The 12,496-nt window shown below is 39.6% G+C and overlaps 2 protein-coding genes across 4 annotated transcripts; one reads left to right on the plus strand and one right to left on the minus strand.

The window, feature by feature from the left end:
• The first annotated feature begins 4,541 nt into the window (after positions 1-4,541).
• LOC110043594 (sulfotransferase 1C4-like) lies at positions 4,542-8,130 on the plus strand. Of its 3 annotated transcripts, none has more exons than XM_089297571.1 (5): positions 4,542-4,620; positions 5,105-5,299; positions 6,288-6,632; positions 6,715-6,809; positions 7,098-8,130. In XM_089297571.1, the coding sequence occupies exons 2-5, from the start codon at positions 5,122-5,124 to the stop codon at positions 7,377-7,379; spliced, it is 900 nt and encodes a 299-aa protein (XP_089153697.1). In that variant the 5' UTR covers positions 4,542-4,620; positions 5,105-5,121; the 3' UTR covers positions 7,380-8,130. The 3 variants fall into 3 exon arrangements, with proteins under 3 accessions (XP_089153697.1, XP_020604723.1, XP_089153705.1); XM_020749064.2 differs by lacking the exon at positions 4,542-4,620 and adding an exon at positions 4,771-4,884; XM_089297579.1 differs by lacking the exon at positions 4,542-4,620 and adding an exon at positions 4,891-5,027.
• Positions 7,615-11,829, minus strand: LOC110043595 (uncharacterized). The gene is made up of 3 exons (XM_020749065.2): positions 11,565-11,829; positions 8,777-9,173; positions 7,615-8,327 (listed from the first exon to the last, which is right to left on the minus strand). The coding sequence occupies exons 1-3, from the start codon at positions 11,685-11,687 to the stop codon at positions 8,125-8,127; spliced, it is 723 nt and encodes a 240-aa protein (XP_020604724.2). The 5' UTR covers positions 11,688-11,829; the 3' UTR covers positions 7,615-8,124.
• Between the last annotated feature and the right edge of the window lie 667 nt (positions 11,830-12,496).

Here is a 12,496-nt window from a genome sequence, read left to right on the forward strand (position 1 = left end):
ATATAAGCCATGAATAGCCAAGGATCCACCCACACTACGCCGGAGGAGTTTAAAAACGCAATAATCATTGGTCATTTTGGATTCGTGTTTGAGGACAAGTCAGTCAGAGAAATCTCGTGATTATCGTGGCTACATCGTTTTCGAAAAGCTCCGTTTTCAAAATGTTTTCCGTCCTCACATGAAAACGAAAAGCCGCCGTTTTCAAATTCCTCCGGTTTGAAAAGCGTTTTCGAAAAGCTCCGTTTATTGTGGAAGTTAGACAAAACCGTAAAAATAAGCTGCATTTTCAAATTCCTCCCGCCTGTTGTGAACGCTGTCTAAAAACTCACCCTTATAAAGAAATGGTGAAAGTCCACTGTGACTGCAAGTAGAATTACTGTTGTATTTGTCTGTCCGGAGTAACTCACACTCGTGTTTTCCCGCTTTCGATGGATTTCCCAAGTTGAACGAGAAGCACTCCCATTGTACAAAGCATGCCATGGCGCAATCTTCCATTGAATCCACAACAATAGAAGATATTTTGTGACTTGTGAGGCGATGAGAAGTGTCCACATCATAGTCGAAGTGTCTGAAGGAATCGCCAGCTTGAATTGTAAGCTGGACTGTTCGCAGGAGCAAACCAACGAAAAGAAAATCTAAAGGGCTCTGCGTATCTGTTTTTACAAGGTACTTCGAAACATGTTAGCAGATAAGATAACTGCACATATATATACCATCTGCCAGGACATATGTATCAATATTAATAAAAATCTTCCAGTCAGAGACAGACACCGTTCTCTACATTGTTTTTGTATGGTGTTAATTGAATGAATACTCATTACTTTTAAGAAAAGTTGTGCGTCCATTTTATAGTCGAAGTGGGCGAAGGAACCGTGAGTTTTTTCATATACTGTAAGCTGGATCAGTACTCGAAGTAACAGAAAAACTATATTTTCTTGCATAAATGCTAAAACATAATTCTTCAGTGTGAGTGGGAGCTAAATTAATTTCAATTATTGCCTTGTTAGCCCATTTATCGCCAGAGAGGTTCAGTTTAATTACTTTCACTGACTAATACTAATTCAACGCGATTCGACTGAAGCGATTTTAATAAAGTCCAAAGCTCAAGTAACAAGTTATTGACACCTTCAGGCTATCGCAGCAATAATGATTTTCGTGTTTACAAATTGTCGTTAATTACTTAAAGAATTTAACCTATGGTTTCGTATACCTAGTAACAAGGAATCTGAATCTTAAGCCCAACGTCAAAACAAGGATGAAGTCAATTCTTTTCGAAACCTTTCTTCCTTTAAGAGCTGAGCCTGTATGGAGATACTGCAATCGCAGTTTCAGTGCATTTAAACTTCCATTGCCTCTAACATTGGACTACCGTACAAAGTTTTAACACATTATGTAATGAAAATATATCTCGGAAGATTCTACACATAGCACAAATATTTGTAAACATGCAATGGTATATTTTTCTCGTGATCATCTACTATAAACGGCTTGGCTTAAACTTGAATGCAAACACAGTCTTGTTTTAAAGTTGTTGTCTGGTTGCTAAGTGAATAGTGGACCCAATGACAGGTCATCTTAGAAACAACAACTTCATTTTCTTTGCTACACATACGCTAGTTATGTTTGCACAGTTGAGAAAGCAACATAATTAAATTTCTCATAACACTACCAATAAAACTCACGAATCAAGTCTAACTAGTCTATTTTAGAAACACAACCTCGATCTGCAATGGACATACATAGAGAAGTACACTCAATTGATATGCGCTGTTTATTCTTCACAATAAAAGATGATACTTCCTAACACTTTGGATCATCCATTATCCACGCATCTAAAGCTCTTACGAAATGTTTTAGCACGAGGAGATTTACCGCATTTCAGACATAACTGCGTTTAACCATAATCAGCAATTTAGAAACCTTGAAAAGCCAACTTCGGCTAATCAGCCGGAATAAAATCAGTCACTTGACTCAAGTGTTGTTACGTCTGAGGTTAAAAACGGAAACGTGCTTGGAATAATAGATTGATTCTTTTGAGTTCCAAAGCTTTTGTAATTTGTAAATCTAGTAGGATAGTGGTTCATGATTTTAGTTTTTTTGGTGGAGTTTAATAACTAAAGATCTATGCAGTTATTGCATTTCTTAAATTGTCACATTTTTTCGGAAGTTAATTTGATAGCTTTTTGGATTACTTTACTTGATGAGTTCTTGTTGAACTCACTTTCACCGGGTTGCTGATTCAACGCGTTTCAAGTATGACTGTGTTTGCTAAAACATATCAATTTGAGTAATGCATAAGTTTAGGTCGTTAATTTGTGTTAGGTGAGAACTTACGAGATGAACCTTCTCCTTATCACCCAACAATTTAGTTATTATTCACTAGTTCTATTTTCTAACAGTAGTTTTTAACTTAGTGTAATTTAGTTGAAACAAAGAACGCTTGCAACAATAAACTCAATGGACAATGCAGATTTCTTCTCGGTTCTTTTCCAGGTCTCCTCCGAGTTGTTAGCTTCTGTCAAATCCACGACCATTTCATTTGTAACGCGAACACCACTTGCGCCAGGAACATTGTCTTCATTTGAAAACAGGTCACATGACGATCCGTCTGGATTACACACGTTAAAATCGTCCGTAGTGGGCGAGTTTAAAACGTTGAGAAACTGCGACAGATCCGTGCCTAATGACCAGGAAGACTCACGAGTATCGTCTATATCGAGTTTGACTTCTTTTCCTGTTTTATGATCCCACTTCTGGCGTGAAGTTTTCAGCGTCATTTTACCATCTTCTTCTACCAGGTTCTCTGACGTAGTGTAGCTGATCTCTTGGTATCTGTACTTGATGGCCGCTCGCGGTGTCTTTGCGCTTGTCTTACTCCAAGCCTCGTCTTTTTCAGCTGCTGGCGCAACTTTGTTTCTCTTGAATCCTCTCTTTGCACGTCTCTTACCATTACAATTCGTTTCTCGTTTCCCCAATCCTCCGCCGTCATCGACTTTGTCATCCGCCCCAGCAAGCGAACTCATCACATTGTGCAAATCATTTTCATCGGCCGCCTGAAGTTTCTTGACTTTTGATTTACGAACAATTCGAACACCGAAACGACTGTTATTCGTTTTTTCAACGCCAAAGTTTATGAAGTACAAGAAAAAGTACAACACAAAAGGTATCCTGGGATATACACGCGACATCTTTGCATTCGATTTTTCTTCAATTTTTCACAATATGCTCTGATGACGTCTGTGTGCGTAACAAATGTCTACCGAACTATTAAAAAGCGCGCGCACGTTTGCTTTTTTAGAATCTTTAGAGCCCGCAACCAAGTTTCACTTCTTAAACTACTCTACTGATGGGGGAGTTTGATGGGGAGAATTTCTTAACATTTTCAGTCAACTTTATATTTACTCACTGATCAGTTTCATTTAAAGGGACCAACGCACAAGTGTGCTTGTTATTTAACAATTATTCACCGAAGTGGAGGTGAATAGTGGTGGATATTTACCGAGCCACGAAGCGCCAGTTTAATATCCATCACTTTCACCGACACTGAGGTGAATAATTGTTTTAGTATATACCACACAAGCTGAATAATTAGCGGACCAAAACGTTATTTTATGTGTGACAAGCGGTCGGAAATTCTAAAATCTCTCGCGCTGGCTGCTCGGGGGTGAATAGTACTTGCTAATCACCTCCGATTTAACCAATCAGGGCGCGCGAAAAGCACTATTTACTTGTGTGGTATATACTAAATGGGGTTATTGACCAAGCGTGATGTCAAGATGGCTGGATTATTTTATGACGAAATTGTACATTATTATTATTATTATTATTATTATTATTGTTATTGTTATTATATTATTATTATTATTATTATTATTATTATTGTTATTATTATTATCATTATTATTATCATTATTATTATCATTATTATAATTATATTGGCCTAGTTGTTTTTATTTTTTTTCCGTGCTTATGGACCTCGGTCCATAAACATGCAAAAAAAGAACTTGGCCAATATCCAGCCATCCTGACCAATTATGGCTCCTGGCAAAAGGCATATTTGAAAATTAACTTTTTACAACTTGGCCGTGATACACATTCTCTCAGTGCGTAGTTCTGTTATTTCACAACAGAAGATACAAAATGGAACTTACCAGTAAAGCCAACTAATAGTTTGTGTATTTGCTGTATATGTTGTTGTTGTTACATGTCAATCTTTTTTTTCTGTGATTTGAATTTTCTATATGGGTATTAAATTTCGCGTGTTTAAATGTCGCGAGGATTTTTATTCGTGGGTCTTTAATTTCGCAATTTATTTACAATCGCGGAATTTTAAAAAGACCCGCGAAATTAATTACCGGTAAGGCACATTGTATTAGCAGTTAAAAATAACAGGCTCACCTCGATCGCGGCACGAAATTCCGTCGCAACCCGCTCGCGTGCGCGTGGCATACATATTATCGTTCAACTTTCCTGTCAGTAGATAGTCAACCAGATTCATGTCACGCACTATTTGTATAAGACAATCTTACCTTGATAATCTGCAATGGACAAAGCAGATAACGTGACTTGCCACCATGTTTGCAATCGCGTAAGACTACTTAAGCGCGCGGCGCGATCGAGGTGAGCCTGTTATTAAAATGTCCTGTTATTAACTCCTAAGACAATCTACCTTATTCATACATTTTATTTCCTATAATCTATTTCTTTTTTCGGGACGAAATAAATAAATAAAAAAAGAAAACAATTGGTTTGACTCGTGGTTGCCTCGTGACTCGAGGTTGGATTGGCTTGAGTAACGCTACGACTCGATTGATGACCGGCAAATCAAGATAATCGAATGCTCTGGGAAAGTCGAAAAACCAAGGCAATTCTCGCTGCTTAGAGGTTGTATTCGTCTGCATAGACATTCGCTATTTTTCAATATCGTGTTTCAATCTTTTGCGACCTTCTGTTACTGGATATGCGATTTCATTCTCAACTATATGTTCTGACAAAAATCCTCTCTAGTATGCTAGTAGAAAGCTAAGGTAAAACAGCTTTCGGTTTCTCATTATTTCATTAATCTGATGCTTTCTTCACTTCTAACATTTTATATTTTTAACAGAGCAAATAAATTCCTCCATGGCAAGTGAAAATCCCGTACAAGAAACGGAAGGCGAATTCCGGAACAGTAAAGCTCTGTTTGTGAAAGGAGTAAGGATGCCTCACATTTACGTTTACTTAACAGGATTCAAAGATTTCATCGAAAATTTCCAAACTCGACATGATGATGTTTTTATAGTCGGTTTCCCCAGATCAGGTGAGTCAAAAGAATTTGTGTGTTAAAAACGATCGCAACGTATTGGACCGGAAATAGACCTGTGGTATGTTGTTATTTGTTTACTTATTTATTTTGTTTGATTATTTATTTGTTAAATTACCATCATCATCGCCATCGTCATTATTATTACTATATGTATTCATCTTGAGTAAAAATAAAAAACAAACTGCGGTCACAAACATAACAAAACAACGTATGAAAGGCCACAGGATAAAATGGGATCACTTTAACATTTTAGCCACCGGACGATCTGATGTGCATTGTAAAGTTAAAGGAACCTTATTGATTCGTGATTTGCAACCAGCACTTAATGAAAATGTTGGCAGTGAGAAACTTCTTCTTTACTAGCCATTTATATGTTTTTTGTTGTTGTTGTTGTTGTTGTTTTTTTTTTTTGCAGATTTTAAGTCTGTTTAGTTTCATTTATATCTATTGTCATTTCTTTCCTTATTAAGTACCGGTTTTCCTTATTAGGTACTAGTCTTCTAGTTTAAATTTATTGTAATGCAGCCAACCGTTTTATACTTCTGATGATGTATGTAGAAGCACACGAAACGTTAAGTTCTCAAATCGAGGTTTTTACAACATGCATTGTTTTTTAGGTTTGTGACCGCAGTTTGCTTTTTATTTTTACTCAAGCTGAAATGGCCAAAGAATAGAGTTTCTATGTATTCATCTATTAATTAATTAATTAATTAATTTATTTATTTATTTATTTATTTATTTATTTATTTGTTATATTAGTGAACTTTGTTTTTGGGATCTTTCTCTCTCCCTTACCCCGTTAAGGGCCTGTTGAAACGCGAATAAGAACAGAAAGGCTCAGCGCACGACCGAGCTAGATTGTCAGCTTTGCTTCCTACGTCATAAATTATTGCAGTTACTTTAGGTTAAAATATTTTGTACCAAAGCCCATTTAATCATTGCAACTTGTGTTATTGCGCTTTCATTTGGTCCTTATGTATAGGAACCACGTGGCTTCAAGAGATCACGTGGGAGATCTTTAATGATGGAGCAACTAGCACCAAACCTATCGGTCATAGAGTGCAATTCTTTGATGAAGCCAAATTCCCCCACACCACCCAGCCTGACATCACCACTCAATCCAGTCCCCGCCTAATGAAGACTCATCAACCATTTCATGCAATTCCCAAAGGAACATGTGACGCCTCAAGATGCAAATATATATATGTTGCGAGAAATCCACGCGACGTCGTGGTGTCGTATTATAATTTCGAAAGCAAAATGGCGCCACTGACTGGTTATTCAGGACCTTTTGAGTTCTTTGCCGACATGTTTATAAAGGGAGCAGGTAAGGAACGAACATTTCACATTTTTTCATGATGTAGTATTTTGTCAGTGTGTTGATGATTGCGTGTTATTTTTGATTTCAGTATATTGGGGTTCCTGGGCTGAACATGTCGTGGGCTGGTGGAACCACAAAGATGATGGTAATGTTTTGTTTCTTAAGTACGAGGACTTGAAAAAGGTTTGTGGCTTTAAACTTAACACTGCTTTCCAAGAGTGAAAAACTTCTAAATTATCTATAAAATGGTTTAAACCATTTTTCCAGTGCCCCTGAATGGGTGGCCCCTCACTTTGAACGTAATGTGACTCTGGGCACCGGACAACTTTTTTTCCATTTTTGACTCCCCTACCAGGGACAAGTCCGGACTAATCGCATTGAATTTTTTTAATTGTTATAAACAGGATTATGTTTTCTTCATTCATTCTATGGAACTTGCAATTGTGAAACCTTTACATTTGTTTCTCTCAGAACTTACCTTCTCAAGTACGTCTCATCGCAAAATTCCTGGGTAAATCATTGACAGAGGAGACGGTGGAACGCATTGCTAAGCAGTGCACCTTTGACGAGATGAAAAAGAATGCATCAGCTTACTGGATGATGACTCGAGATGGTGAATTACCCAATTTTCTCAGACGTGGTGAGGTTGGAGGCTGGAAAAACTACTTCACCCCTGAGTTAAACGCAAGGTTTGAAAGCGAGGTGCTGAGCAAACTGGAGGGCACTGGACTCCAGTTTGGTTTTGGTCAGTGATTAAGGAGACCTCCCAAAATGCAACTGGGTTAAGTTAATTATGTTCAAAGCGAACTAAACGTAGGGTTTAACCTGACATTTTCAACTGTATGAAAATCATCACGTTGACACATAAAAAATCGTAAACGGGAAGGTTTTTAGAAATGCGTCCTTAATTAGCATAGAATTTTGCAGTTTGCAGCATTTTTTTTAAACTGCCTTTAATTTCGTTTCGATTGAGAAGATATTCCAGACATACAAGAAAGTTTTTAATCACATTTTCGTGAAGGAACTTTCTTCAAAAATATCACAAAGCACGTTACATTTTTAATTCAACTCTCTTCTTGCGAATATGAATACGAACTGTATTCATAAGCCAAGACGGTAAATATTATTTTATCTATTGAAGTAGCCTTACACTACTTACAGTACAATACTTACACTGCTAAACTTTGACAATTATACAAGCATACAAGTGACCATTTTCTGGGCGAGACCAAGTATTTTAGCGGCAAAACTGGACCAATAAACAAAGAGAGGCATTTTAGTCGGAAGTAAAATAAGCCAAAGTCAACTAAAAGGGCAATATTTTGTATACCAACACGCGTTTTGTTAGTAATATTGTATTGTCAGTAGTTTCGTATTTGTTTAAGTCGTTTTGGTGCTGTATAGTATAAGTATTGCTTTATAAGTAGTATAGTTTAAGTAGTGTTGTAACATGTTGTGCATCAAATAAATAAATTTAAAACAAAAGAGCCAAAGCCAACTAAAAGGGCAATATTCTGTATACCAGCATACGAGCTCTTAAAGATCTACGTTCCGAGTGTGTTTGATCACCATAGTAATCGCTATCTGACTTAGAAATCGATTCCCATCGCTCCTGAATCTCCAAGCTTTCAAATTTGTCTTTGTAACTGCATTCTTCGCTTTCATACGCGTCAGAGCGACAGGTGAAGCAAATAATTCCACCTGTGAAGAGAATTTGAACGTTCATCAAATTAACGCGAATTGAACAATCTCTTCCGAGAGACCACGATTCTTTAGGTCAGCAGAAAGAATCGGAATCTCTCGGTTAAATCAGAAGACCTCAGAAGTTAGCCACGTTTAGTTACAGCTATTTCTCTCTCTACGAATGATCAGAAGCCATTACTAAACTTGAAGGCATGCATTCTCATCCCCAGTACTTCTCGTTTTAAAATGGCGTTAACGATCTCGTGACCAAATGAAACGGAGGCTCTGGGCACGAGAACAGGACACATGCGCACCATCAAACCGGAACCAGGTTTTTCTGGTTCTGGTTTTTCAATCTGTCCACAGTGTCTGGTCACCGCTGAGCGAGATTGACAACAGAGTAGAGAACTAGTGAATATCTGACTTCCATTATTCATCTCATTTTGGGTGTTTCAACGGGGACTAACCTGGTTTTATCCATCGTAGAATCTCGTCAAACACAGAGGGCTTTATTTGTCCAGGGGTAAACACTCCTGCTGCTAATATGCCGTCATATTCAGCATTTTCTATATCAGCAACCCTTTTGTTTGTCACGTATGAACAAATCAAGCGTTTGTAGATTCCTTTCTCTCTGGCTTTTGCCAACATTTCTTCAGACAAGTCTAGTCCCACCATATTTTCAAACCCGTACTTCTCCTTCAGGATTTGTCCCAGCAATCCAGTGCCACAGCCCAGATCCAACAGCTTCAGGTTCTTTTTCTCAATGTCACCATAAACTTCACTCGCAGCTGTATTGAAAGTCTCTGCACAACTGATGTGTCCGACATAGCCTGGGGAGGAGTCTTGTTGTACACCATTGGCCCACTTAAAAGTACAAAGATAACACATGTCATTTCCTTTGTTCCCTTAGCCGTTTGATCCTTTAGCTGGTGAGGCTTGGCCCGAAATATTCATGCCTCAACTCCTTCAATCTCGAGTCCACAGTTTCTGCAGCCGCAGTCAGCGGCTGGGTCACCGGGAGAAACTCTTGGATACTGAAATAAATTTGATTGAAATGTTGATTGGCTATTGGCTGCAACGAAGAAAGGACGGATATCAGTCATATGAAAACATGAATCATTTTTCATCAATGTTCATAAATTGGCTGTGGTTTAGAGCAGAAATCATAGAACCAGAGGAAGAGAGTTATAATGTTGCAAGGAAGCTTTTTGTCATGGCCATATAAAATCAATCAAAAGAAAGCAAATTCTATGTATACTACATAAAAAATATATTTATTAATTTTATATTTATATGTCTGGTAAAGGAGTACCTGGAAGGGTTCAGTCTCAAGTTTAATAGCAATGGAGGTCGGCACACATGAGGGGGACTAGTCTCTGCAACCAGTCCCTGCAACCAGTCACGGGGACAAGTCCCATCTTGTGAACTAGCCATTTTTGCCACAAAATATAGTCGCAGGGACTAAATTTGGTCCCTGCGACTAGCCCCACAAAATCAAACCAAACTGGTTTGAATTTTTGGGATGAGTCCCTGCGACCAGTCCCTTTGTGTAAACTCTTCCGGGGACTAGTTGCAGGGACCAGTCGCAGGGACCAGTCGCAGGGACCAGTCGCAGGGACCAGTCGCAGGGACTAGTCCCCTCGTGTGCACCGACCTTTAACCTTCTCAGTGCTAATGACAGCACAACGAAGTAAAAATTGTCAAGAGGAAATGATCGTAGCAAAAGTAGTGCTTTACCACAGGGATAGCAAAGATTGCAAATGTGTCGCAATTTTACAATACCGGGCCACTTATTAACATATCTCTCAATGCTTCTTAGAACAAAACATATAGAAACAAAGGAACCATTCAAATTCAATGAGATGCAAATGAGTGGCTGTGGGGTGTGGACAAAACATGGGGTAGGCCATGGCCTAGGCCATGGCCTACCCCATGGCCTAGGCCATGGTCTGGGCTATGGCCTACCCTATGGCCTACCCTATGGCCTACTGGTGGTCAGATTTTTAAAAAAACATTAAAAAACACCCGTAAGAGTTGAATGAATAAGCTGGCATAAAATTATATCCCTCATGGTTCTTGTATCCCTCTAATAGGGGTATACTAAAAAGTCACTAACACGATTCTCATCAATGTCAGACTCAGCCCTGAAACATCCTATTTCTCACTGTCTTCAACATCTTCCCCAGCCAAGCAATCAACCATAGCCACAGGTTAAGAGGCGATATTACGTGGTCACTAAGAATATCCAACAATTAATTTACTAACTACATTTAGGACGTTTATTTTAGGATAAAAGAAAATTACATATTAAACAGATTGTTCAATTTGTTAATTACTTTGTGTGATCTATCTTTTTGACACAATGTCCTGCAATATATAGTGTCGCAAATGAGCTTCCTGTTGTGCAGAGAACAACTTAATAACTAATACACCAGTTGTGTTGATATGCCGTCACACTTCAGTCGGAAAAGCAAGTTAAGTTTGTGAAATGTTTATGAGGGCGATTCCTGTGTGTCCCGGGATGCATGTTACAAATTCAGTACTCTATAGCACTAAGGAGGCACTTAAAAAATTCTCCTGGAGCAAACGGTTTTCGTTTTGTTATCTGCAGATGTTGTCCATTACAACGCCCCTCATTGCGTACATGTTTACACTAGCACTCCACTATATGTTACAAACTATGGATCGTGGTATGGATCGTGGAGCCGCCATTTTCAATAATCTCAGCGACCACGTAATATCGGCCCTTCCCCTCCCTCTTAAACTGCCGTTATGATTGATTGCTTGGCCGGGGAAGACGTCGAAGGCAGCGAGAAATAGGATGTTTCAAGGCTGAGTACTGTAAGATTTGCATTGTTTCGTTCCGTCTGACGCTGAGAATCATGTTAGTGACATTTTAGTATACCCCCATTAGAGGGATATACTTTTATGCCAGCTTACTCGTTCGACTCTTACTGATATTATGTTAATGTTTTTAAAAATCTGACCACCGGTAGGCCATAGGGTAGGCCACAAGGTAGGCCATGGCCTACATCATGGCCTAGGCCAATGGCCTAGGCCATGGCCTGCCCCACGTTTTGTCCACACCCGTGGCCCAGTATCGTCTGTAATCTAGCGAAGACTTTGAGAGACAACAATTCTGGCATCCCTTTCTACTTGCCACTTGCTACCGCTCTGTTCGTGTCCCCAGCGCTTCTGCCGACTCAATATGAGCATACATGGACTATAAACCAAGGACATACTATAAATACGTACTTTATCGTAGGTATCAGCCCAGACTTTGTATGCTTCTTTCAGTCTCTCTTCTGAGGTGTTCGACCAGGTGATATCAAGTATTTCTTTCGGTAAACATGCAGGATCGCTTTTGTTATTTTCCATGATTGTTTACCATTTATCCCCGAAAAATCCGGGGATTTCGGTCGGTGTGTAAAGCGAAGACTACTTTGGCTTTCCCATCCGGAATACATCGGAAATAGATGGAACGTCTCTTCAAATCTACGCCAGACGGGAGTGGTTTGCGTTACGCTACAAACAGCGTGACGTTACCTGGGTCAAGGAACCAATGAGCGGACGCCAAAGCGATCGAGCCCTTACTGATTGAAAACAGTGGAGAAAGGAAGAAAAGACATGGGTAAAAAGGAAAGGGGTGGGAAAGACAGAATGTTGCAAGTGACTGAAGGAGACAGTGAGCGAACCGAGCGTGTTTCCCGAACGCGGGAATTATTGCACTAAGCGAGATGCTTTATGAGACCCAGCGAACGAAAGGACTTGGACGTGGAGCGGACGCGGCTCCCCTAAACATCACTTCCGCCAACGAACTTGACACCAAAAAATATGTACTCCCCACCCCACGGCCGCCTGTCCCGGGAGGGGGCGAGAGGGGGAGGAGGGAGGGGGGGTTGGGGGGCTGGGGGACTGGAAGGAGAGGTATGATTTGATTGGGAAGGTAACAACTGAATCGACTTTGCCTTCCACAAAATGCAGTTAGAAGCAGTTAAGGCCTGACTCGCGTTTTTGCAAAGAACACAAGAGCAAGGTTTTGTGCCTCGCGATAATTCCTGTCGCTTCCTCTAGCACGTTTAGCTGGACCTTTCCAGCACACTCCGACTGGAGCTCGCTCAGCTCATCCTAACACTCTCGAGGATTAAACAGTATGATCAGCATTCAAAATGTTTGGTCAAGAAGAA

This window comes from Orbicella faveolata, unplaced genomic scaffold (genome assembly GCF_042242905.1).
Source record: "Orbicella faveolata isolate gen_17 unplaced genomic scaffold, um_ofav_v1 contig_1, whole genome shotgun sequence".
NCBI classification, from domain to species: Eukaryota; Metazoa; Cnidaria; class Anthozoa; order Scleractinia; family Merulinidae; genus Orbicella; species Orbicella faveolata.

Bases quoted from the DNA above. Each gene is read 5' to 3' on its own strand.
- LOC110043595 (XM_020749065.2), bottom strand. From the start codon at position 11,687: ATGGAAAATAACAAAAGCGATCCTGCATGTTTACCGAAAGAAATACTT. The intron at 9,174-11,564 runs GTACGTATTTAT...TGTACTTTTAAG, and splicing joins GGGCTGATACCTACGATAAA to TGGGCCAATGGTGTACAACA. The intron at 8,328-8,776 runs GTTAGTCCCCGT...TTCTCTTCACAG, and splicing joins TCTACGATGGATAAAACCAG to GTGGAATTATTTGCTTCACC.
- LOC110043594 (XM_089297571.1), top strand. From the start codon at position 5,122: ATGGCAAGTGAAAATCCCGTACAAGAAACGGAAGGCGAATTCCGGAAC. The intron at 5,300-6,287 runs GTGAGTCAAAAG...CCTTATGTATAG, and splicing joins AGTCGGTTTCCCCAGATCAG to GAACCACGTGGCTTCAAGAG. The intron at 6,633-6,714 runs GTAAGGAACGAA...TTTTGATTTCAG, and splicing joins CATGTTTATAAAGGGAGCAG to TATATTGGGGTTCCTGGGCT.